Below are 26567 nucleotides of genomic sequence, written 5' to 3' on the forward strand. Positions count from 1 at the left end.
AGAACAGCGCATGGGCGTAGGCAGGTACAGGCAGGGGGCGGGGGCCTGGGCTCAAATTTTACATACAATGTATGCCCCTCTGCGGCGTCTGCGCTGGACCAGCGAGATGGCCATGCGATAGTTGAGAGCACGCACTAAGGAATGAGCCACGCGTAGATCCTTACTGTAAAGGGATACGGTCTATCTGCGGTGGGGAATGTAAGCGCTCGAGGTAGATTTCTGATAATATATAATAATATTTTTTCTTCTGTGGCGAACCTCTTTGGTTGTCTTACGTCCGCCTGCGAACACAGGCCGCTAAGCCAATGACATGTTTTTGGTGTGAGATGTCATATTTATGATAATAACTTTTAATTGTCAATAAAACTACATTTCCTTTAATTTTCCAAAAAAGCATTTATTATTTTTTTATCCAAAGTGTAGTCCTACACTTCAATCAGCAGTAATAACATAAATATCGACTACCATTAATGACTTCTGCTTTCGGAATGAATCGCCTGCAGATCTTTATTCCTTCAGCAGGGCGATAGTTCTGAATTCACATAATCGTTGCCAGTTATCTACAGCGAGGCTGTGAAGGTTTCCAACCTTCAGGGCTCCTCTACGCGATGGCCCAGCGTAAGCCAGTCTAAGGGACGCAGCTATGCGGCACTTACTCCCTCTGACGCATAAATGCGTCTCTTGGACTGGCCTGCGCTGGGCCATCGTGTAGAGGAGCCATCGCAGTACACATACACCATCGCTGGCCCACTACCTTTGATGTGCGGACGAAAAACCGACACCATGTCCATCCCATCGCCATCCCGCCGCACCATAAGCCATCCGACACCACTACCCTCTCTACACGCTGGCCCATCTTAGTGGGCCAGTATGATGGCCCATCGTGTAGAGGAGCCAAGTTGCATAGAGAATTCACCAGTAACAATATGCTAACCACTAAACCATACTAAACAAAAAAATTGCGCGCGGAAGAAGTGAAACTTCACTTCAAATAACATTAACATTAACATAACATTAACGTTAACATTAACATCTGCCAAATTTTACTTTATGAATAAATAAAGACTGTCTTTATTTAGTACTTTATGTTACCGAATATAGCGTTAAACGTTTAACGCAACCTTGTTGCAAGTCGCATAAGAAGTTTCACTTCAAAAAAAATTTTGGATGGGTTAGGTACGCGTAGTTTATTAAGAGGATTCTATGAGATTCCTATAGTTGCGATGTTTCCATACAAACGCTTTCGACTGTTTCCTCCCTGGATTTTTAACCTATAGCAATGATCAAATTAGATCAATCAGCCTTGCCTCTCAACTATGAGCAATATTAAATAATAAGACTTAGCTATAAGCACAATGGTACCTGACATGTAACATTTTATTTTATCAATAAAGTATTGAATTGAATTCAATTCAATTGAATTGAATTGAATTAATATCATCAATATCTGTGCCGCTATGTTTTGCTTTTATGGATTATTTTATTTTGACGAAACTTACAGCTCTCCGAAAATCGCAAAAACGGCTCAATTGAATTGACTGCAAAAAAGGCGCAGTATACAAATATGACAACAAATATCCAAAAAATCATAACATAGCGGCATAGATTATTTCTTACTCTTGCAGTTTTCAAAATTTCATAATGATCGGTTGCGTTTTGGAGGAGGAAACAGTCGAGAGCGAATACTGAAAGAAATGTTTGCATAACTGTAACAAACATTTTGGTTACTGTTTACACAAAAATTGGGACTTGCGAACTATGTGTTATATGTTACAAAACCGTGTTTGGCTATCAGTGTTCAGGTACTGGGTATACACTACAAAATAAGTTTGTAAATTTATGTAAAGTTTATTTTCTTATAACCGTAGTTTAGTTATTTAGTAAAGTTACAAAACCAGTTCGGCTATTTATTTTTTCAGTGAAACCTCGATCTTTGAGTTTTTTTGCGTGGGAATTTTAGTCCGAGCTGCAGTTGTCCTTATCGCACGCACGCACTCCCGCCCACCGCAGCGCGACAGAAACATAGCTTCAAAAATTCGAGATTTAATAAAGTTGCTCAGCTAAGAATTGCTCTTAAAAACATTTGGCAAAGTAGCATATGGCCTGCCTAATGGTACGCGGTCACGTTGGCCTATGGATGCCACTCGATTTACTTGTAAAATAGCAAACAATGTCTTAAACAATATCTTAATTAAATTTGTTTTGTTTACAGATTAGAACCAGAGAAATTCGACATGATCAATGTAAGTATTCATTGATTATTTTATTTTATGCTTAATTAACAGGCTTCATAATTCAAAAAGTGGCTGTGACATAATCGGACAGACAGACGGACATGACGAATCTATAAGGGTTCCGTTTTTTGCCATTTGGCTACGGAACCCTAAAAAGGAGGTTCTCAATTCGGGTGTTCTTTTATAACTTGGGTACGGTGACAGATGTCATCGTAATGTGAGATTTTGCATGATGCGAGGACATGACATCTGTCACCGTACTCAAGCTGTTAGATAAAGTACCTGGGCAACCGAGCAAAGCTCGGATAGAAATACACTTAAATTGTAAAAAAAAGAATGCCATTTTTTTGTAAAACATATATCACATAAAATAAGTAAGTATGTTTTAAGTTACAAACAAAAAACTCAGTGGCCCTTATTTTCTTACGTGGAGTATTTATTGTTATTTCAAACATTAACTACATTTTTTTAAACTTGTCTAAAAACAATAAAAATTAAAAAAAAAAAAACTTGAACATATAAAAAAAAACAAATGTTAGTCACCGGGCGGGATTCGAACCCGTAACACTGGTTGTTTCTTGCCGTCCGCGTCTTAACCCGCTGGACCAGACGGACAGTGACTGGCAATATGAAATTAGCGACCATATTCTGCGTCGAAAGAAAAACGCATGAAAACTCGAAAACACGCGTTTTCCCAAACATAAGACTAATCTAGATCGATTGTATACCCCCAAAAACCCCCATATACCAAATTTCAGCGAAATCGTTAGAGCCGTTTCCGAGATCACAGAAATATATATATATATATATATTTCTGTGATCTCGGAAACGAGCAATTCTTGTATAAATATATATATATATATATATTTATACAAGAATTGCTCGTTTAAAGGTATAAGATACTATTAGATAAATAAAGATAGTTTATTATTCAAGTAGGCATATTACAATGCGCTTATGAACGTCAAATAAAGCTACACCGGCTCTAACCCTACACCTCTGACCCGAGAAGATATAAATCCCTCCTAAACTCGGCGGGACACATCTTTTCAAAACATTACATACAATTTAAATTAATATGGAATTAAAAAAATATCATAAAATAACATACTTATACTTTAGACGACCGGTCTGGCCTAGTGGGTAGTGACCCTGCCTACGAAGCTGATGGTCCCGGGTTCAAATCCTGGTCTAAGTATGGGGAACCCCCAAAATTTATTGTTTTTTTTTCTATTTTTGTGTAAACATCATAATGCGGTTCATAGAATACATCTACTTACCAAGTTTGAACAGTATAGCTTTTATAGTTTCGGAAAAAAGTGGCTGTGACAGAATCGGACAGACAGACGGACATGACGAATCTATAAGGGTTCCGTTTTTTGCCATTTGGCTACGGAACCCTAAAAATGGGCCAAAAATATGTATACACTACCTTAACATCTTCTTTTTCCTCGCGTTGTCCCGGCATTTTGACACGGCTCATGGGAGCCTGGGGTCCGCTTGACAACTAATCCCAAGATTTGGCGTAGACACTAGTTTTTACGAAAGCGACTGCCATCTGACCTTCCAACCCAGAGGGTAAACTAGGCCTTATTGGGATTAGCCCGGTTTCCTCACGATGTTTTCCTTCACCGAAAGGCGACTGGTAAATATCAAATGATATTTCGTACATAAGTTCCGAAAAACTCATTGGTACGAGCCGGGGTTTGAACCCGCGACCTCCGTATTGCAAGTCGCACGCTCTTACCGCTAGGCCACCAGAACACACTACCTTAATAGATAGATAGATAGAATACTCTTTATTGGCACACCTCAGTAAAAATATACAAGAAAAATAAACCATTGATTAAATTTAGAGGCAGACAACAGGCGGTCTTATCGCTAAAAAGCGATCTCTTCCAGACAACCTTAATATATGGGCAATTAAGTCGTGTATACATATTATTGGCACTTTTTTGTATCGGTATTTTCAGATGTGACCGTACACCCACTTAGAGCGGGTAAATATAATTTTGACGAACAGCCTTATTGAGATTATGGGCGCAGAGCCCAATTCGAACTCACATTTTAACTTCAAAGTGATTTCATTTGCGTCTCGCTCGCGCTAATACATGAACGAACACGTGCGAAATATACGCGAATGGTAACAAAATGGTATCATGTTGATATCAAAGTTTAAGTTCGAATTGGCCTCTAAGTCGATTTGTGTAAGATTTTCTCTAAATATTTCATTATAATTTCAGAACACGATCCTTCCTAAGGCGGTGAAGTTTTGGGAGGAAGCGCTGAAGGTCCGGAAAACAGGAGGTCCTATTAAACTAAATAGGTTAGTTATTATTTTACTTATTTGGCTGACATTACATTACATATATATGATACAAGTGCGAAAAGTAAGAAATTGGCAACGAGTGGCGATAAATTAAAACACGGCGGCCGAAATGTTCATACAACGTTTTATAGTACATGGCCGTTTAAATTTTCGACATATGTAGGCACGCAAAGTAGTAATTACCTCACTAGTGCGGTAAAGTAGTACCTACTGTAATAGTACATTACGATACAAGTGCGAAAAAAAGGAAATTCGCAACGAGTGGGGATAAATTAAAACCCAACTGAAGGGAGTGTTTTAAAACGACACGAGTTGCGAATTGCCTATTCGCACGTGTATCGTTTTACAGTAAGTACATGGCCCTTTAAATTTTCGATATATGTAGGCACATAAAGTGGTAATTACCGCACTAGTGCGGTAAAGTAGCAGTCGCAGTGCGGTAAAGTAGCACCATATATACAGTAAAACAAGTTTCAGAGTCATTGGTAATTACTAAGTTCCTAAGTCTTATATTAGGTATGCGTTTATATTAAGGGTAATGTAATTCATAATAATGTACTGCACGTCAGGGATCGGAAACCGGTATTTTTTGTATGGGAACGAAAACGGTATTTTTTCGTTCTTTGTTAATTATTTTCATTTCTAATTGGGCAATCTAATAATACGAAGTCGTTATCTAAAAACACAACCGAGTCCTATATTTGGAGTATAAAATAAACCGAAATATATGTTTATTTCAGAGTTTTACAAAAAATGTTTAATGTATAAAGCCCATTTATTTCATTAGCTGTTTATTCAGTTAAACTTAATTAATTACGAGTATATATACAATTTCATTTAGGAAGTGCTTTAGGCCGGTTGTAGATGTCCGGTGTTTTCGCCGGACAATTGTCCGGGTTAGGCGACGATGTCTGGTTTTCTTGGGTGTAGCTGTCGGTAGCCATGTACAAAACCGGACGTAGTCGCGTAACACGGTCCGGTTTCCGGCGAAAACACCGGACATCTACAACCGGCCTTACAATTGCATATTTTTACACATAGCTTGACAAATGAAATACATAGTAAAAGTTATGAATACTCACTTTTTTTTATATATACAATCAATGAAACCAGAAGACAATAACAATTAATATTAATACAAAGGCGAGCTTAAACATATGTCTATTACTATTAAATTAAGAACTCTAAGCACCAAGAATTTCGTACATTAACGCGCCTCTTCCTATCTCTATCGCTCGCTCGTAATAATACATATTGCTGTCCCGCTCGCACAGTGGCATTGACCGCCGACACATTTGTCACCCCACACCCTTGAACGTGGCCTCCCGAACATGGTCGCCGCTTTGCCAATACGAATATCGATCATAATTTCATCGTAAAAGTAGGTTTTTGAACCCGGGTACGTCCTTAAACTACCCAAACGAGGTATGGGCATTGTGAATGCCATCTCGCTATGTATGGTAGGGCACAGCACAGAGGATGTCATTCCAAATCTGGAGCAGAGCCTAACTGGGGAAGTACCTCCACCTCACCGAAAACCGCTGCCAAATAACACTAGACCCTACTCATAGTGTTATGTTCCTGCCGGTGAGTAAAGTTACCAGAGCTCAGAGCTCAACGACGGCGGAGAGTTAGGGTCGGGCGCATGTTACAACTCTGGAGTTGCAGGCGTACATAGGCTACGGAGACTGCTTACCATCAGGCGGGCCGTGTGCTTGTTTGTCTCCGACGTAGTATTAAAAAAAGTTCCTATATACTGTTATTTCGATACTCCGGATTAGCGTAATGTTGTTTTAATTTTAAATAAATAAATGACTCAGCAATTAATGTCCGTGACTGTACGAACTCCTTCGGGCTTAGCATCCTTACTTTAGAGGCGTTCTTGACGTTCCGTGTCCGGTCGTATGTATGTCATGCCGATGCACATGGCAGGCATCTCGTAGCCGATCTTCCTGTTGCAGTTGGGGCAGTAGTGGTTCTTGTACGTGAACCAGTTGGTGCAATACACGAACACGACACAGGGCATCCTGGAAAAAAAAACGCTAACGTTTTAAGAACTTTATTGTAACCTTTTAAAACCAACAACAACAGTCAGTCAGTCTGTGATCAATAACAGTATGTGATAACCACTGTGAAGTTTAAGTTTTAACATACCAAGGTTTCAATATACATACGTATGCAAAAGCGGCCATAGTTATTAATATTTACAATACTAGTTGATGGAGGGTAGATTTTTTTTTTTTTTCTGCCAACAAACTGTACTGCAGTTTGGCAGATTAGTAGTTTAAGGCTTTTTGTAATCTTCTTTTGATTCAAATAAATTAAAAAAAAAAGTCTAGGAACCAACTACGCAACTTGGTAAGGGTGCTTACTGGGAACTGCGGCCTAAATAAGCACATGCTCACTATGGGGAAACGTGACATGGGGCGGTGCTGACTCTGTATGGAGGCAGAGGAGACGCCTTTGCACATCCTCGCAGAATGCCCTTGCCTAATGCGCACTCGTGAGTCAATCCTGGGCGGACACACATTGCGTCCGGAGGAGTTAGGGTCTCTCGAGATCAAGAAGATCCTGCAGCTGTTTGAAGTTGCAGGTTTGGATCTAGAGTAGGTGGCGATCACAATAGATCAGGAATGGTCGCAGTGATATTTAGGCTGTAGAGCCTTACATAGCCCCTGACAGAGAAGAAGAAGAAGAAGAACCTTTAAAAACCGGTTTAATCTACGAGATACGAAACGGCCGGCCGGCCTGGTTGTGTGCCAAAAAACATAGACACCGACATAGGAAGAAACCGGTTTTTGTTCTAAACTATTTAATTTGGCAAGAACTGTTCTCATAAAAACCGGTTTAAAAATGACGGTTGGAGCGAAACTGAAATTAAAAAGTTTTGCGATAAGTACATGATAACGGTATAGAAATTTAACCGGTTTCCGAGCCTTATCGTTAAGCCATCTAGGGTTCGATAAAGTATGAAATGGGTCGGATAGATGGCGCTGTTAACTTCACAAGTTAACAAGAGGTACTTACACAAATAGGAACAGAAAGAATGCAATCCAGTGCGAGATTGGTCCAAGCTCCCGTATGACCAGCGTGTGGACTCGTTGGAAACAGTGTTGACAATACACCACTTTTCGGTCCGGACTCGGGAGGCCGATGGATGACTCGACAGGCGGACGATTATAGTTTAAGCCTGAAATACAGAAAATATATGAATATGAAAGGAACATTCTTACACAAATTGACTAAGTCCCACGGTAAGCTCAAGAAGGGTTGTGTTGTGGGTACTCAACAACGAAATTTTACATTACTCACTTTTAAACTTAAATTTAAACAATATCTTTTCAGCTTCCAACTGCCGTGTCTTCGCGATCCATGCACCTTAGTTAGATTATGATTATTGTATGTTATAAATTGAATTATTTATCTATTTTTAACGAGTTGCCTTTTTATGTATATATGCTTTACTATATATTAAACTAAATACATGTCTGACTTTACCTGTTTATATTTTTATATATTTTTAGATATTCCCAACCCACTCACTTCCGCTTTGAATTTTTTCCGTGCATTAGTTTCTAACTTGTGTTAAATATTAATACTTGCTAAATCACTGTCTGACACTGCCTTTACTGTTCCGAGCTATCTTCTTGCCCTGGGCTCCACGGAAGACCAGCGCTGTAGCATATATATGTTAGAGCATATGCTGAGTGGTGTCCAATTGTAGCCTCTATTACAGCATCATCACTGTAACTATTGCATGTTAGTATAAGTTACAAGTAGTTATAACTGTTTAGTGTACTAGATCTTCTCTCTTTATTTTTTTTTGTTTTCTAATGTGGTGCTGTTTGTAGATGGTTTTGCAATAAACGTTTTTCTATTCTATTCTAAATGTTTTTAGGTATGAGAAAAGATACATATTTGTACACTGATGTTTTAACGTTATAAGGGCTCCGTACCCAAAGGGTCCAACGGGACCCTATTACTATGACTCCGCTGTCCGTCCGTCCGTCCGTCTGTCACCAGGCTGTATCTCATGAACTGTGATAGTTAGCCAGTTGAAATTTCTACAGATCATGTATTTCTGTTGCCGCTATAACAACAAATACTAAAAACAGAATAAAATAAATATTTCTCGAGGTTCTCATCCAATCACCGAAGTTAAACAACGTCGGGCGGGGTCAGTACTTGGTTGGGTGACCGTTTCTATAGATAATGGTACGGAACCCTTCCTGTGCGAGTCCGACTCGCACTTGGCCGATTTTATTTTTATACTACGTCGGTGGCAAACAGGCATACGGCCCGCTTGATGGTAAGCAGTCTCCGTAACCTATGGACGCCTGCAACTCCAGAGCATGTGCGTTGCCAACTCTATAAACACTCCACACTCTCGTTGAGCTCTGTTGCTCCGTTGTGTAAACACGTTAAATTAGTATAATTATATTTCATATGTAAAGTCGTCCATGTCGTGTCCGACAAAGGCGTCCTTTACAATTTCCTCTGATGATCACGTATATGGCTCGCAAAACCGAATGTCCGGTCGCACTGTGCACAATAAAGCTGCCCTTGGTCGTTTTCTATTCGAAGCTCAAGGATGGGGAACGTAGCCACGGGGGACAATTTCTGCGATATAAAGACGTTTTGAAGCGTCATCTCAAAGCTCATATCAGAGCGTTGGGAGGAGCTTGCGGTTCAGAGATCAGAATGGCGCAATAAGGTGAGTATAATTATGGACAGAAAGACAAACGAAATACTAAGCGCCATTTTAGATTTGTGGGGGTGAAGGTAAATAGTTTATTTTGCTCGCGGCAAGACAAACAGTATGACGATTCCATACAAGTGTTTGTATTGCCCCGGTGATAGTTTTCCCATACTACTTAATTAAATATAGAAAGTACCTGGGCGACCGAGCATTGCTCGGTTATAACTATTTATTGTAATATGGTGGTGTATAGGTGATAATCTTATCTTCATTTTTTTACTACATTAAACTTGTCTAAAACAATAAAAATTAAAAAATTATATATAAACTTGAACATATAAAAAAAAACAAAAGTTAGTCACCGGGCGAGATTCGAACCCGTAACACTCGTTTAGAAGTCCGCGTCTTAACCCGCTGGACCAGACGGACAGTGGCCAGCAATACGAAATTAGCGACCATATTCTGCGTCGAAAGAAAAACGCATGAAAACTCGAAAACACGCGTTTTCCCAAACATAAGACTAATCTAGATCGATTGTATACCCCCAAAAACCCCTATATACCAAATTTCTGCGAAATCGTTAGAGCCGTTTCCGAGATCACAGAAATATATATACATATATATATATATATATACAAGAATTGCTCGTTTAAAGGTATAAGATAAAACTTTTAATTACCTTATCTAACAATCTCTATAAATATAGATTATTCTAAGTAATATGTCGTAAATTGTACTTTCGTACAAAGTATTTTTTAAGGGTATGAAAGTAAACGGTTTCTACTAAGGCATTGTCGCTCAAATTTCGTATGTTTTTTTTTTATTATGGTATTCGTCTGTTTGTAATATCGGCAGATAGTTTAAACTGTATTGGAAAACTTCAAAGTCAACACAGCTTGGATAATATGTCTTGAAAATGCTAGCGAACTTTACCAAGTTCCGAGGCAGCGGGTTTGAAGTAGTTTATATTAAGTTATGGAGGCTTAACCTGAAGGCATATTCTAACGTAAATTTTGACTGGAAAATGATACCTACAGCTACACTACATTTACACGCTTGCCGAGACTTGCAAGCGTCTACGAGTTCCAAGCCTGTACAAACGCTTGATGCCATGTATAGCTTGTATTCGGACCTGATTGGGACAGGCAGACAAAGCTTCCTTTGATCTGGATTCAAAAACCGAAACTGGCCCGGATCGGCGACTCTTGCAAGTTCACGTAGGCTAAGCTAAACCCCCGTTCACATACTTGTGATTGTGGATGCTTGTCGAGACTTGTCAAACTTGTAAATGTAGCATAAAGAACGACATTTTGTTATCAATCGCGCGTCTATTTAGCTCATACTTGTCCGCACGGTGGCCTAGTGGTAAGCGCTGGTGGCCTAGTGGTAAGAGCGTGCGACTTGCAATCCGGAGGTCGCGGGTTCAAACCCCGGCTCGTACCAATGAGTTTTTCGGAACTTATGTACGAAATATCATTTGATATTTACCAGTCGTTTTTCGGTGAAGGAAAACATCGTGAGGAAACCGGACTAATCCCAACAAGGCCTAGTTTATCCTCTGGGTTGGAAGGTCTGATGGCAGTCGCTTTCGTAAAAACTAGTGCCTACGCCAAATCTTGGGATTAGTTGTCAAGCGGACCCCAGGCTCTCATGAGCCGTGGCAAATGCCGGGACAACGCGAGGAAGAAGAGACTTGTCCGCACGGTTCGAAACCGGTTTATAAAATACCGGTTTATTTTGGTTTTCCTCGGAGCTTTTATAAGAACGCGTACTTATTAAGAACATTATTGCAACCTAAAAAAAACCGGTTTATTCGACGACCGACGAAACGGCCTGCCAGCCTGGTGGCGTCCCACGTAAACATAGACACCAATATAGGAAGAAAACCGATTTTATTGCTCTAAACCGGTTAACTTGACAAGAACTGTTCTTATAATAACCGGTTATTCGCCAAGTACATGATAACGGTTTGGAAATTTTACCGGTTCCCAAGGCTTGCTTGTCCATACATGGCGCGAGTGAGACATACGGGCAAATGATAAAAAATTAGATCATTTAGAAATCTAAATAAAAGTTTGATTTAGCCTCCTGACTGATTTATGTTTATTAGAGTCGGTGAAGTTATGAACTGACTATAATTCGCCCGCAACTTTGTTTTCATACCTAAAAGTCGTAGGGTTGAACCAAGCTAAATTAAAGTATGACCCGTAGGGGATACCTACACGTTCTTACTTCAATATCTGTGCAGGACTCCCCCTTAGACTTGAATATCACTTAATTATTTTTAGCGGAGGTCTACAAAATTTGAAGAGTATAATGTTCCAAATGAAAAGATTATATCTTCAACTGTACGTTGCCGTTGTCTGTATCCTAAAGAGACTACATAAGTAGACGTAGGAGACTGCATTTAAAAGACTTGAGTCGAATCTTTTTAAATACAATACGACTCGACTCTTGGAATAAAATATCCTTATAAAATTACCTTGTGTAATGACAACAGTTCTCGGCTGGTCCGGTAGCGTGCTTGGCGTTCCTTCGGGCGGCGTCTGTGGCGTCTGTGACGTCTGTGACGTCTGTGGCGTGTGAGGCGTGTCGATCTCGCTGTACGCCGGGGGCAGATCAGGGTACTGCCCTACTGGTAGGGGTGACAGTGAGAAGTCATCGCGGCCGTAGATTGAGGCCTCTTTTGACATAAATTCTGGGGTGGAGTTGAAGGTAGAGCCGCCGTAGCCTGTAAGAATCAGATGGCAATAAATCTGAAAGTATACTTCTTTTTAAATATGATTACAATATTTTTTTCGCATTTAAGTCTTATAAGAATTAATCTTTCTTGGATCCGACCTCCCTTAGACTGGCGTGGCGACTGGTTTGCGACTCTGCGTTTCGCCATATACGCCACACATATGCTCTTGTGGCACGGACGTGGAACGACTGGGACACCATGGATTATATATCTTGTCAAAAAAGGGCAGGTCTGTATTCAATGTCGTCGCTTAATGAGATAATCCGTCGGTCTCTTGCCACCATCAATGTGCCTGCTCTTCTTGAGCCGACTGGCATTATCAAGGATGATGGCAAGAGGCTGGATGGGTTGTTCTTAGTTCCTTGGAGCTTGGGACGAATGTTAGTATTGGATGCTATGCGGACCTGCGTAGACACACTGGCACCGTCCCATCTCCGACGGACAAATGTAAAAGCGGGCACAGCGGCGGAAAGCGTCACATTTTGAAACGTAATAAATATAAGAGAGCCTTGATAGAGAGTACCATTTTGTAACATGAGGCGTTGAAACTCTAGGTCCATGGGATCCCAGCGCGCACAAGTTTTTTGCAGAAATCGCGAAGCGTCTGTTTGACGTAACTGGTGACCGAAGAGCTGACGGCTTCCTCGCACAACGTATCAGCATTGCGATACAACGAGGAAATGCCGCGGGCATCCATGGTACAACGCCTCAAGGGGCTTTTTTAGATTTAAGGTATTTAAAAAAAGATAATAATTAAAAACCGATCAAATGTACGCGGTTATCACACTGATGCGAATTTGCAGGCTGCTTGGATGTATAAGCGAGACAGCGCTATGCAAGTATAACGATGTCGCTCGCACACCGGAGTGGCCTGCATATCCACATTTAATGTGATGACTGCATCATCTGATGACCTTGACGGTCCGCGGAGTTCTAAGAGAGAATTAAACCAAAAAATATTACTTAGTGAAGGATTTCGTGGCTTTAATAAGAGATTTAGAGAAAGAAAACTTGTACTTCTTCACTAACGGTATATTTCACAGCATTTGACAGATGACAATCAAAAAGGCGCCAGCGTTGGCGGATAAAAAAAACTATGGCTGCGTTCTAAAACAACTTAACACTTAGCTAATCCGTGAAAATATAACGTGCTAGTCAATCAGTCCTAACCCGTTATACTTCCAAACGTATTTTTACATGCAATTAATGTTCCCACCCTCCCACCGCCAAAGTAGATACGCAAATAAATATAACAACCCACCACCAAAAGTACAAAACTCGACACATGTTTCGCCTCTCTACTAGGCATCCTCAGGAGATGTCGGAGATGTTGTAGGTGTGACGTCTGACAACTGAAACCGACGACTTTTCAGTTTTCGGACGTCCGACCGCATCAACATCTCCTGAGGATGCCCCGTAGAGAGACTTTGCGAATTAGCAAAGTAATATTTTTTGTTTTAATTAGTATGGATTTCCGCAAAGTAGGTAACGCCTGATTCTATTAATTATCCCAGAGCCCACACTAGCGTCTTTTATACGTCGGCGTCTATACTCTGTATCTTTAGGTATTTAAATAAAAGTTAACAAACATTTTGGACATTTTCGGGTAGTTATAACATTTATTGGTTAACCAAATCAACCAAATACAAAAACGCCTGGATCTGTCACTGAACGAGCTGACTTTAACCTACATTATTAAGCTTAAGGAGCCATTTGAGTGTAGATTTTGTGTACATTTATTTAAATATCTAAATATACAGGGTATAGTCAGCGCTATGGAAAACAGTGTCGCTGCGGAGTTGCGATAACGTTGCGTCCAGCATAAACTATACTATATACTTGTACAGTTGACTAGACGCCGACGCTCGGGAGACGCTAGTGTGGGGTTTCCCTTATTGATCTACATGTATGAGTTACCTGATGACCCGGATGGCCCGCGGAGATCCAAAGAGTTGGGCGGCGTCGGCCGCGACGATCCGGCGCCGGAGGCCGTGTCCGTGTCGGACAGCTTCTGCCGGTCGATCCGGCGGTTCTCGAACGGGTCGTAGAATATCGTCTCCTGCGTGTAACTGCTTTTGTTAAATATTTAATTAAAACGAGTAACGCACGTTTTACGAGTAAAAAATTGTGCAACTTTCTTATTTCTTACGTGAATGGTTATTTCTTTTGAAGGTGTTGGGTTGCATGTATATTATTAGATAGTCAAATCAGTTAGATCAAATCAGGGGCCTATTGCATATATTTTTTTATACTACGTCGGAGGCAAACAAGCATACGGCCCGCCTGAGCAGGTAAGCAGTCTTCGTAGCCTATGTACGCCTGCAACTCCAGAGGAGTCACATGCGCGTTGCCGGCCCTAGCATTCCCCCCCTCGTTGAGCTCTGGCAACCTTACTCACCGGCAGGGACACAACACTATGAGTAGGGTCTAGTGTTATTAAATACAAGCATTATAAAATACAAGCTCAATGTTTGTTGACATTTTTTGGAAGCTTAGCACATTCATCTTTATAGAAATGTATTATTTAAGTAATAAAAATACGGTAAAAACATATTACTTTCTATTATCTTTTAAATTCAGCCCAACCAATAGACTTGACGGAACTATCGATAGAGACCACAAGTTTTTTGCAGAAACCACGAAGCGTCTGGTTGACGTAACTGGTGACCGAAAAGCTGGCTTTCTCGCACAACGTATCAGCATTGCGATACAACGAGGAAATGCCGCCAGCATCATCGGTACAAGGCCTCAAGGACATATTTTAGATTTAAGCTAGTTATAGTAAACACCACTATATATATATATATATATATATATATATATATATATATATAATGTAAATATAACCCTCCTGTACCTAATATAAGTAAAATTTATATATGAGCACGATAATTCCAACTTACCTGCACATATTCCGGCTCCGGCTCCGTCCGTGCCGGTCCGGCGACATCGCTGCCCTCGCCGTCCGGCACCTCTATGTAAATCACCGGATCCGGCTCCGAGTCCGACTCGGACTTTCGGTTCCGACTGGAAGCCGGACCGGCGACATCGCTTCCGGCTTCGTCCGGTACGTCTATGTAAATCACCGGATCCGGCTCAGAGTCCGACTCGGACTTTCGGTTCCGACTAGAAGCCGGACCGGCGACATCGCTTCCGACTTCGTCCGGAACGTCTATGTAGATCACCGGATCTAGTTCTGCGTCCGGATGTTTTTTATTGGATATCGGTTTCTGTAAATGAAACGAAACATTCATGACGGTTTTGTAATAAAAAAGTGTAAAAATAAAATAACCAACTTTCCTAAATATTACCAAAAAAAAATCGAAAGATTACAAACACTATAATACTTACAGAAACCCGATTGACCTCGTCCCTAGGTTGAGGGGGCTGGAGGGGACGACGGGGCAAGTTGTTCCATCGGCTGGCGGTGGCCGCGTCGATCGACGGCGCGTCGATGACGTGCGGGTTGGTGTACGGGTAGCCTTGGTACGGCCGGGTCGCCATGATACACTAGAAAAGGAAAGCTTTTGGAATATCGGTATTATTACCGAAACTCTATTCATCAATCCCGGGATCCCGGTTTTGAATATGGATTCGTAATATTTAAAAAAATTGGTATTAATAAATATAATATCACATTTCGGCTTTGTCCAATAGCTAGGGACATGTATACTCGTAACAACTCGTATTGATATGTGTTATCTGTCGTTGGAATTTGCATTCAATAAACTTGAAGATAAGGTTTGTTTTGGTATAGTTAGACAAGTCTGGAATGGTCTACAGATCGATATGCAGTGAAGCTGTAGAATGTACTATATTGTGTACTAAGGGCGGTAAACAAAAAATTACGAAGGAGTGTGAATTGAATTTATTAACACGACTTCTTAATTCCTGTACAGCCCGTTCCAAACACTGTTTTTCATCACACTTGTGAAGAAAAAAGGAGAAATACATAAATACAACTTTTGCCTAATTTCGTACGTACCTACATTACTAAATTTAGGATTTAAGACCATATCGCCTAGCAACTGTGATGAAATAGGTAATACATTACCAAAGATAATTAAGAAGATCAAGAGTGCTCACTCCATACAACGGTTTTGTTACCAAAAATACTATTGTTTTCGTAGTCTACATCTAGCGTCAAGTAGCGGAACTCTCAGTACTGCTACTCGACAATAGATGTCGCGGCAAACAAAAAGTCTAATGCTCAAAGTTTTTGAGCTAATATTATAACCAGAGTAAGCGTAGGAGTTAAAAATTGAGTTCCTAATTCTCTTTGTACATTACATAAAGGCCGGGAAACGAAGGGTTGCAGGCCAAGTAGATATAGATAGGTATACGCGGCCGGCTACACCGTTTCTCGCCGAAATTTGGATACTGCTTTTCTCAAACTTGCAATGAGATAAAAAAATAGTAGTGAATTTGTTTTATTCGTAGTTCGCTAAAAACAAATTACGGATCTTGTACTATTTGTTGGTTGAACGCCAAGACGTTGTGCCACAATTTGACGTTTAAAAACAAAAGAAGGTTGCTTTACAGGCCTACGTGTGTAAGGCTGTATGAAATTCCTTTACATATCATCGTCAATTGTCGTACCGGATACGTAGTAGGTATTTCCGGACCTAATTTTAAGTGTCATATCAACATTTCATTGCAAGTTTGAGAAAAAATACGTTATATACATTTAGCATTTACCTATGGACCGCATCGCATACGTGTAATCAGGGATCGGAAACCGGTATTTTTTGTATGGGAACGAAAACGGTATTTTTTCGTTCTTTGTTAATTATTTCCTTTCTAATTGGGCAATCTAATAATACGAAGTCGTTATCTAAAAACACAACCGAGTCTTATATTTAGAGTATAAAATAAACCGAAATATATGTTTATTTCAAAGTTTTTCCAAAAAAACCGGTTCCGATCCCTGCGTGTAATACCACCTTTTACGAGAAAGTGCGATGAAATAGTAAATTATGTACCTACCTCAAAGTTATACAAATACTACATGAGATATTCCTTTTCAACACATATAAAACACACTCTCACTGCCTCGCCATGAGGACTGAATAACTTATCATTATCACCACGATAATACCGTGATAAGATATCAGTGATATCTGTTCGTATCTATTATCATACGTTTGTGGAAAACATATGTGGGTGGGTATATAGGGAGCGTGCATGAACTGTAGGAGGCAGCACAGGAGCTGTCAGATTTATGGCGCGAAGCGTAAATGTGATGTTTATTGTTCCGATGTAGCCCACAAGATGGCAGAACCTACTATGCACAAGAAAACACTTGACGTGTAAATGTGCCCGTTTATGGTTCCGATTCAGACCACAAGATGGCAGACCCTCCAACGCGCACGGTCCCTATAGGGGTCGTCCTAATAAAATCGACTACGCGATTATCGCAAGTTCGCGCGAATTTTACGCCTTACGCGATCAAACATATTGAGCTCGAATAGGTGTCCTAATTGGTCGCGCGATTGTCAATTAGGACACCTATTCGAGTTCAATATGTTTGATCGCGCGAACTTGCGATAATCGCGAAGTCGCGTTGTATCGAGAGTGGAGGACCCGTGCGAAATCACCTTTCATACAAACGTAGTCCTCATTTTCCACTCTGGATATTAATATTATTGAAAATATTTTGACATTCTTCTTCTTTCTGTGCCATGTCATCATCTGACGTCGGCGACCATCTCTCGGAACTTTTCTATCTATCCTGTGCCATTCTGCTCAAACTTAACATTAAAAGCTGGACTCGTATTAATGAGGCTGCCAACCTGAGGGCCTACCGCAAACCACGTTCGACGTGTTGCCTCTCTGTCGCACTAGTAAATTCGTACGTAAGTGTGACAGGGAGGCAACACGTCGAACGTGGTTTGCGGTAGGCCCTCAGGTTGGCAGCCTCATTAATACGAGTCCAGCTTTTAATGTTATCCATCCAGGCTAGCTTCCTTCTTCCTCTACTTCTTTTGCCCTCTATTTTGTCTTCTATTATTTTCCTTAGAATTTCATGTTTATCGTTACGATATATATGTCCAAAATATGAGATTTTTCTTTTCTTTACTGTTTCCAAAAGTTCCAATTTTTTCTTCATTCTTTTGCAAAACATCTACATTGGTTATTCGATCTCTTCATGATATTTTTAGCATTTTTCGGTAGAGCCACATTTTAGAAGCGTTTATTTTTGCCTCTATGGTTCGGTTTATGGTCCAGCCTTCGATACTTTATTATAAGAGTTAAATTTTGTTATGAAATCTGTTTTACGCTCCTAATTTTTACAAAAATCAAAAATTTCAAAAAGGTCTAACGTAGGGGCATTGCTAGAGTTAATATACATAAAATTATGTAAATATATTTTCCACAATGTCAGAGGAAAATGGGGACTACGTTTGTATGGAGAAACGGCCGTCGCCTTTCCTCTTAAGTGGCACCTATGATGTTGCTTATGTCCATGGGCGTCGATGACCATATCCCATTAGGCGGCTCGTCTGCTGAGCTATAACATAAAATCTGTCCAAGCTATCTCTGCACCTAAACAACAACAGTATGGCGGTTATCACATTGCCGCCGCATGTCGTCGCGAAGTGCGGAAGGACTAGACTGCGGGCCAGGAGCATATATCGTCAGTCATCGCCTCACGGCTGATACTTTGTCAGGTGATAGTTGGATAGGATGCTGTTTTAAATTTAAAAAAACACTGTCATCCGGTTGTATCGCGGTGGAAAGACCGTCAGCTATTGAGCCTGTCGCTGAGCCCGTCGATCGACGCCCTGAGGACGCTGGTAAGTGTTTGTGAGCGGTATGCGGAAGCCCATGGTCTCTAGTACAATGTCTCTAAAAGTGAGTTGCTGGTCTTCAGGGGAAGAACTGTAAAATTAGACGACCAAATGTTACCTCCAGTGAGACTGAATGGCACTCCTCTTAAAGTAGTAAGAGAATTTAAGTACTTGGGACACTGGGTAACCGCATCGCTAAAAGATGATGTAGATGTAGAAAGGGAGCGTAGGGCGCTGGCAGTAAGAAGTAATATGTTGATTCGTAGGTTCGCAAGGTGTACTAGCAACGTTAAAATCACCCTTTTTAAGGCGTACTGTCAGTCATTTTACACCTGCAGCCTATGGATCAACTTTACTCAAAAAACTTACAGCGCCCTGCGCGTGCAATATAATAATGCTTTTAGGATGCTGTTGGGGCTGCCGCGTTATTGCAGCGCTAGCGGTATGTTTGCGGAGGCGCGCACCGACGGCTTCCACGCCATCATGCGCAAGCGGGTGGCGTCGCTGGTGCGGCGCGTGCGCGGCAGCGCCAACAGTCTCCTTGCCACAGTCGCGGACAGGGTAGATGGCGCTTTCTGGCAGTACTGGAGTAGCCTACATGCCCATAATAATCAAGCTAGTCTTCTACATTATAAAATAAAATAGTTATTAATATAGGTTTAGTATATTAGGTAATAAGTTACTAATATAATATAATATAATATGGAAATTTAATTCTGAAATAAATGTTTATTTAATTTAATTTAGTCATCATTTATTGACAATAACAATATACATAATGGATATATACAGATGATTACTATAACTAACTTATATCTAAAATAGGCCCTTGAGGCATTGTACCAAGGATGCTGGCGGCGTTTCCTCGTTGTATCGCAATACTGATACGTTGTGCGAGGAAGCCGCCAGCTCTTCGGTCACCAGTTACGTCAACAACAATTTAATTAACATGAATATGTAAAAACTACGCGTCTTACCACTTTTTGTCCGCAAAGTATACGTAATTTGCGCAATCCGTTTATTTGAAACGCCTCATGGAAATGTTACATGCAAAGTTTCATGATTTTGTTTTACTATCACAAAAAGGTAAAACGCTTATTTTTTACATGTTCATGCGACCAGCTGACGTTCTTACCACCGCGATACAACCGGCTGCCGATTTTTTAAATTAAATATAGCATCTGAACTATTATCTAACAAAGTATCCAACGGGAGGCGATGACAATTTTATTTACGTGTTTCGGTGGCTGCCATCCCTTAACCCACCAACGGAGCAGCAGCTGACGTCCACGAGGGTTCATCATATATAGCCGTAGTGGGTTAGGGAGGTAACATAGCCTTGGCCCTAAGTCTTTAAATTCGGGCGTGGTTACTTACTAATTTCTTGCTTTACGCCCCCTCTGAACTCGCTAGAAATAGATGGCAACTGGCGCAGTTATGATGCTTTTAGGCATTTTTTAGGGTTCCGTAGCCAAATGGCAATTTCAATTCGTCATGTCCGTCTGTCTGTCCGATTATGTCACCGCCACTTTTTTCCGAAACTATAAGAGCTATACTGTTCAAACTTGGTAAGTAGATGTATTCTATGAACCGCATTAGGTTTTTACACAAAAATAGAAAAAAAAACAATAAATTTTGGGGGTTCCCCATACTTAGAACTGAAACTCAAAAAATCTTTTTTCATCAAACCCATACGTGTGGGGTATCTATGGACAGGTCTTTAAAAATGATATTGAGGTTTCTAATATCTTTTTTTTCTAAACTGAATAGTTTGCGCGAGAGACACTTCCAAAGTGGTAAAATGTGTCCCCCCCCCCCCGTAACTTCTAAAATAACAGAATAAAAAATCTAAAAAAAATATATGATATACATTGCCATGCAAACTTCCACCGAAAATTGGTTTGAACGAGATCTAGTTAGTAGTTTTTTTAATACGTCATAAATGGTACGGAACCCTTCATGGGCGAGTCCGACTCGCACTTGGCCGCTTTTAAATGTAATACTAGTTAGGTACGTAGGTTGCAATATGCGGTCAAATTATTTTCATGACCTTAAACTTGAAGTAAGCTCTGATTGAAAAAACACTACTTCTATTAGTACCTAGGTGGCTAGATTTATTAAGAGTAAAATATGTTTTCTCAAACTTAATTCAAATTATATTATGTATCTACAGGTATTTAAATAAAAGTAAACAATATCTACCCTCAAATGACTCCCTAAGCCAGGGTAGATAAAAACAATACATGATCAAATAATTGAAATAATGTAAGTTAAAGTCAGGTCGTGCAGTGACAGATCCAGGCGGTTTTGTATTTGATTGGATAACGGTTATCTGATAACCAAAAAATTTTATAAATGTAGAAATTGTTTGTTTACTTTTATTTAAATACCTAAAGATACAGAGTATAGGTCCGGAAATACTACATATCCGGTGCGATGAGTGAAGTGTTCAAAATTATCTGAACAGGAACTTTAACATTTTGATCCTCTATGGATTTGTTTTTTTTTTTAATTATTTATGACATAATCAGTGATCGGAACTATGGGAGTAAAACTTTAACAAAACTTATCAAGCGGACGTAAAAAGAGTGCTTATAGCAGTTATAGCCTTAAAAATATTCGAATATCTATGAATGTAAATATTTTTATGGCTGTAAGTACTATTATACTATTCCTATCCCTATGGACATGAATATTTTTAGGGCTGTATGCACTATTTTATGTCCACTTAACAAGTTTTGTTAAAGTTTTACTCCCATAGTTCCGATCACTGGACATAATGAATATATACAGAGGATTAAAACAGGCTCTTAAGGTATTGTACCAAGGATGCTCGCGGCAATTCCTCGTTGTATCGCAATGCTGATACGTTGTGCGAGGAAGCCGCCAGCTCTTCAGTCACCCGTTACGTCAACCAGACGCTTCGCGATTTCTGTAAAATTGTTCTGGATTTGTTTAGGTATTTGTGCACAGTTTGCCCGCTCCGATATATCTGATCTCGACTTTACCTACTGAATACTTTTTTCAACCATTTATAAAATTACGTATGGGCAAATGCCCTTTACATGCCTAGTATACTACATACATACCATACCATAGTTGGAGGAAGGCAAGCGAAAGCAAGGCGGACAACTCCTCAGGTACAAGGACGTGCTTAAACGCCATATGTGTGTGTGTGTGTGTACTTAGTGTTAAGTATGTTCGTCATGTTTCTTTCCTTTTTTCTATTACCTTCCGTGATTATTTCGCACTCGATGGTTTCATCGGAAGATCAGCGCTGTAAGTCGCCAGCAACATGCTGAGATGAGGCCATTTCGTGACACTTTACTCTCACTATGTTCTCTTTTATGTATATCTATTACTGTTTGTGTGTTTATGAATAAAACAAATTGTATTCTATTATATTCTATATGAAGAACTGCGACATTGAGCCCCTACAGTGGGAAAAGCAGACCGCCAACCGCCCTGGGTGGAGATCTTTGATTAGGAAACAAACGGATATTTTTGAATCCCGTCGTCGAACAGAACTGGACGACAAGAGGGATGAGCTGAAAGCCCGAACACCAGCGGTGATCAGCTATAATTATATTGATGGTGTCCTCTCGTCCCCGTTGTGCGCACGGGTCTTTGCCAACAAGATCGGCTACGTCAGCCACACGAGAGCGCATGAACGCCAAAAAAGGAGTTGAAGCAGTCGCCGTGGCCGAAAACGGTCAGGGGGGGAGCATATAAATAAATAAATAAATATTATAGGACATTATTACACAAATTGACAAGTCCCACAGTAAGCTCAATAAGGCTTGTGTTGAGGGTACTTAGACAACGATATATATAATATATAAATATTTATAAATACTTAAATACATAGAAAACACCCATGACTCAGGAACAAATGTCCATGCTCATCACACGAATAAATGCCCTTACCAGGATTTGAACCCGGGACCATCAGCTTCGTAGGCAGGGTCACTACCCACTAGGCCAAACCGGTCGTCAAATAATATACATACATACTACATTTCTAAGTGCTATGTCTTTGGGGGCGTCCATAAATTACGTGAGGTGTTTTTTTTCAATTTTCTGACCCTCCCTCCCCCCTTGGTGAGATGTCGTGAGATTTTATTCAACCCCCTCCCCCGTCCCCCAATCTCACGTGAGATTTTTCAGAATGTGGGTTTATTACGTAAACGCGTTGGATTGTTTATTGTAAAAAGAAAAAAACAATTTGGTTCGTGCTTTTATTTACGACTAGTTTAAGCATGTACATACAATTTGGATTAAATGGACCAAAATAGTATAATTTTTTTTTTGTTTCAATCAGAGAATAAATTGCGTGATATTTGTCGAGACCCCCCTCTCCCCAACGTGAGATTAGATGAGATTTGACTCGACCCCCTCCCCCCTTTAATCATCTCACGTAATTTATGGACGCCCCCTTTTCTGAGCAACTGAATTATTATTATCTATAAGTGGAAACTGACTTGGTTATTGTAATACCTTTACTGACTTACCCTTTATGTGTGATATTCGCTGTTTGGTTCGCTGATTAAAAAAAAACTCAAATTCTTATTTACCTCATTTCCATCTTTATCATTTGTCTGTCGTTTGCATTGAATTTTACCATCTGATTTTGTAGCATTTGTAGATAGCGACAATCGTTCAAATATTTAGATTAAATTATTTAGATAAGATTATAAATTTATAGTTAAATTTGTTAATTGCATGATAATGTTTAACTTAAGGGTCCGCAGCAAGCTCGGTTCTCCATACAACGTAGTTACGCTCTCATTCTAAAACGACTATAAGCTAGATTGCTCTGAAACTTTGTACTTACAATAGGTTAAGATATATCTAGTCGTGTATTTTTTTTTCTGTTCTTAAATATTTACTGACAATAACAATATACATAATGGATATACACAGATAATTACTATAACTAGCTTATATCTAAAATAGGCCCTTGAGGCATTGTACCAAGGATGCTAGCGGCATTTCCTCGTTGTATCGCAATACCGATACGTTGTGCGAGGAAGCCGCCAGCTCTTCGGTCACCAGTTACGTCAACCAGACGTTTCGCGATTTCTCCAAAAAAATTGTCGTGTAATTAGTTTATGTAGCTTCAGATATCATAGTTAAAAAAATACAGTGAAGTAAAGAAAAAAAAAAAAAAAAAAAAAAAAAAAAAAAAAAAAAAAAAAAAAAAAAAAGAGCGATAAGACCGCCTGTTGTTTATCTCTTGTTTATGTGTTGTATTATTTGTACTGTTTCTGTATTGAAGTGTGCAATAAAGAGTATTTGTATTGTATTATATACCTCATGTCATTATATGTGCAAAGTTCCATTAAATAAATAAATAAATATTATAGGACATTATTACACAAATTGACTAAGTCCCACAGTAAGCTCAATAAGAATTGTGTTGAGGGTACTTAGACAACGATATATATAATATATAAATATTTATAAATACTTAAATACATAGAAAACACCCATGTCTCAGGAACAAATATCCATGCTCATCACACGAATAAATGCACTTACCAGGATTTGAACCCGGGACCATCAGCTTCGTACTACTTCGTAGGCAGGGTCACTACCCACTAGGCCAAACCGGTCGTCCATTACAATCCAACACGTAGTTTTAAAATGAGAACGGAACTCCGTTTGTATGGAAATATGAAATTCGGCTGCGCTTGCCGGGGATGTACTTTTCCATATTAATTTTCGTTAATTACTCCTACGGTTTGTTACCAATTTTATAATAATTTGTTATACTATTAACTATTATCATGTTTATCATAGGGGATCATGTGTATTTATGTGAAGGACAGACAACGGTATTAGATTGTCTTCATTTAACTACCCTCGTTCAGCGCAGCTTTAGAAGACAGTATTCTATTCTTAGAAAAAAAAACACACGTAAAGTTCCACTTCAACACCGACCACCTTCAAAGCACTCCTCACACTTGGAAAATTAAATGTTGATCATCAGAGGGTACGGTCACGTCTGAAAATATCGATACGAAAAAGTGGCAAAAATATGTATACACGACTTTTTTGCCCATATATTAAGGTAGTGTAAACATATTTTTAGCACATTTTTCGTATCGATATTTTCAGACGTAGTGTTCATGTGGAGGAGCTTGTACATTTACTCCACTGCTACAAGTGCCTACAGTTTGGGCACAAGAGGAAGCAGGAAGCATATCGCGTTTCGAACGCAGCAGAATTAACTGCAAGGGTAAAAAACGCGACAAAACTAAATTGTCAATATTAGAGTTAATATCTTTAAGAGGGTATTTGTTGCTCTCCAAATAGCATACCTTTTCCGAACTTGTAGTGTACAACTACAAATACATCTAACACGCTCGTATCTTTCCAGAAAGTGTCCAACTCGGCAAGTGTTCGTGCGGGGAGGGCGCTCGCACTGCATCGACTCCTGCAGCGCTGAGACTATGTGTGGGGAGGTCAGGGTGCCGGAGCACCATTTAAACGTGAGTTACATTTGCGTTACTTTTGAGAAAGTGGCCAACTCGGCAAGTGTTCGTACGAGCCGGTCGCACTGCGTAGACTCCTGCAGTGCCGAGACAATGTCTGGGGAGATCAGAGTGCCGGAGAATCATTTAAACGTGAGCTACTTTTGCGTTGCTTTTCGGAAAGTGGCCAACTCGGCAAGTGTTCGTACGGGCCGGTCGCACTGAGGAGACTCCTGCAGTGCCGAGACAATGTGTGGGGAGATCAGAGTGCCGGAGAATCATTTAAACGTGAGCTACTTTTGCGTTGCTTTTCGGAAAGTGGCCAACTCGGCAAGTGTTCGTACGGGCCGGTCGCACTGCGTAGACTCCTGCAGTGCCGAGACAATGTGTGGGGAGATCAGAGTGCCGGAGAATCATTTAAACGTGAGCTACTTTTGCGTTGCTTTTCGGAAAGTGGCCAACTCGGCAAGTGTTCGTACGGGCCGGTCGCACTGCGTAGACTCCTGCAGTGCCGAGACAATGTGTGGGGAGATCAGAGTGCCGGAGAATAATTTAAACGTGAGCTACTTTTGCGTTGCTTTTCGGAAAGTGGCCAACTCGGCAATGTGTGGGGAGATCAGAGTGCCGGAGAATCATTTAAACGTGAGCTACTTTTGCGTTGCTTTTCGGAAAGTGGCCAACTCGGCAAGTGTTCGTACGGGCCGGTCGCACTGCGTAGACTCCTGCAGTGCCGAGACAATGTGTGGGGAGGTCAGAGTGTCGGAGAATCATTTAAACGTGAGTTACTTGTGCGTTACTTTCGAGAAAGTGCCCAAATCTGTATTTCAGCTAATACCCTTCAAACTTAGGGTACTTTTCAGTAACACGCTTATTTTTTACTGCCACCCAACGAGTAGGTTTGGTAAAACATATACAGTTGCAATTTTGGCAGTTCAATACACATGAATTATATATCTTAAAAAATATAAAAGACCCAATAAGGGATAGTCGCATAACTTTAACTCATACTTAGTTTTTTGACCTATTTAAACGTGAAACCACCAATTATAATATATGGAAAGTCATATTTTGTGTTTTATCTTATCCAGAATTTTTAGCCGTATAAGGTTACAATGAGGTTTTTCTTGTAATCAGGTCCGTTAAAGGGTCAAGGTCCTATCATTGGCCTTCGTCTGATGTCTACTGAACGTGACACCTTATAGCCTTAACCTTAACTCGATTATTGAAATAATTCGTTTTGTGCGACGTACGTAGCATGCAAGAAAGGCACGTGCCTTGAACCGAGGACGATTCCT

General features: G+C 40.2%; 3 protein-coding genes and 1 long non-coding RNA gene across 6 annotated transcripts in view; 2 read left to right on the forward strand and 2 right to left on the reverse strand.

The window, feature by feature from the left end:
• LOC133532729 (uncharacterized) overlaps nucleotides 1–26567 on the reverse strand; it is a 227304-nt gene that overhangs the window by 187146 nt on the left and 13591 nt on the right. The gene's annotated exons all lie outside the window — the stretch shown is intronic.
• Nucleotides 1–26567, forward strand: part of LOC133532718 (leishmanolysin-like peptidase) — a 187552-nt gene that overhangs the window by 113931 nt on the left and 47054 nt on the right. Inside the window, exons 3-5 of the mRNA XM_061871493.1 lie at nucleotides 2213–2243; nucleotides 4478–4560; nucleotides 25179–25290. Of these exons, the coding sequence (XP_061727477.1) occupies nucleotides 2213–2243; nucleotides 4478–4560; nucleotides 25179–25290 (226 nt within the window). The remainder of the gene's footprint in view (nucleotides 1–2212; nucleotides 2244–4477; nucleotides 4561–25178; nucleotides 25291–26567) is intronic.
• Nucleotides 4670–18254, reverse strand: LOC133532722 (uncharacterized). Of its 3 annotated transcripts, XM_061871498.1 has the most exons (7): nucleotides 16992–18228; nucleotides 15357–15515; nucleotides 14909–15235; nucleotides 13923–14064; nucleotides 11745–11993; nucleotides 7591–7753; nucleotides 4670–6590 (listed from the first exon to the last, which is right to left on the reverse strand). In XM_061871498.1, the coding sequence occupies exons 2-7, from the start codon at nucleotides 15507–15509 to the stop codon at nucleotides 6434–6436; spliced, it is 1191 nt and encodes a 396-aa protein (XP_061727482.1). In that variant the 5' UTR covers nucleotides 15510–15515; nucleotides 16992–18228; the 3' UTR covers nucleotides 4670–6433. The 3 variants fall into 3 exon arrangements, with proteins under 3 accessions (XP_061727482.1, XP_061727484.1, XP_061727485.1); XM_061871500.1 differs by lacking the exons at nucleotides 15357–15515; nucleotides 16992–18228 and having other exon boundaries at nucleotides 13923–14074; nucleotides 14909–15085; XM_061871501.1 differs by lacking the exons at nucleotides 4670–6590; nucleotides 7591–7753 and having other exon boundaries at nucleotides 11798–11993; nucleotides 13923–14074; nucleotides 16992–18254.
• On the forward strand, nucleotides 18857–19538 carry LOC133532393 (uncharacterized). Its single transcript, XM_061871011.1, has one exon. It carries the CDS (start codon nucleotides 18908–18910, stop codon nucleotides 19439–19441), a length of 534 nt encoding a protein of 177 aa, XP_061726995.1. The 5' UTR covers nucleotides 18857–18907; the 3' UTR covers nucleotides 19442–19538.

This window comes from Cydia pomonella, chromosome 27 (genome assembly GCF_033807575.1).
Source record: "Cydia pomonella isolate Wapato2018A chromosome 27, ilCydPomo1, whole genome shotgun sequence".
NCBI lineage: Eukaryota > Metazoa > Arthropoda > Insecta > Lepidoptera > Tortricidae > Cydia > Cydia pomonella.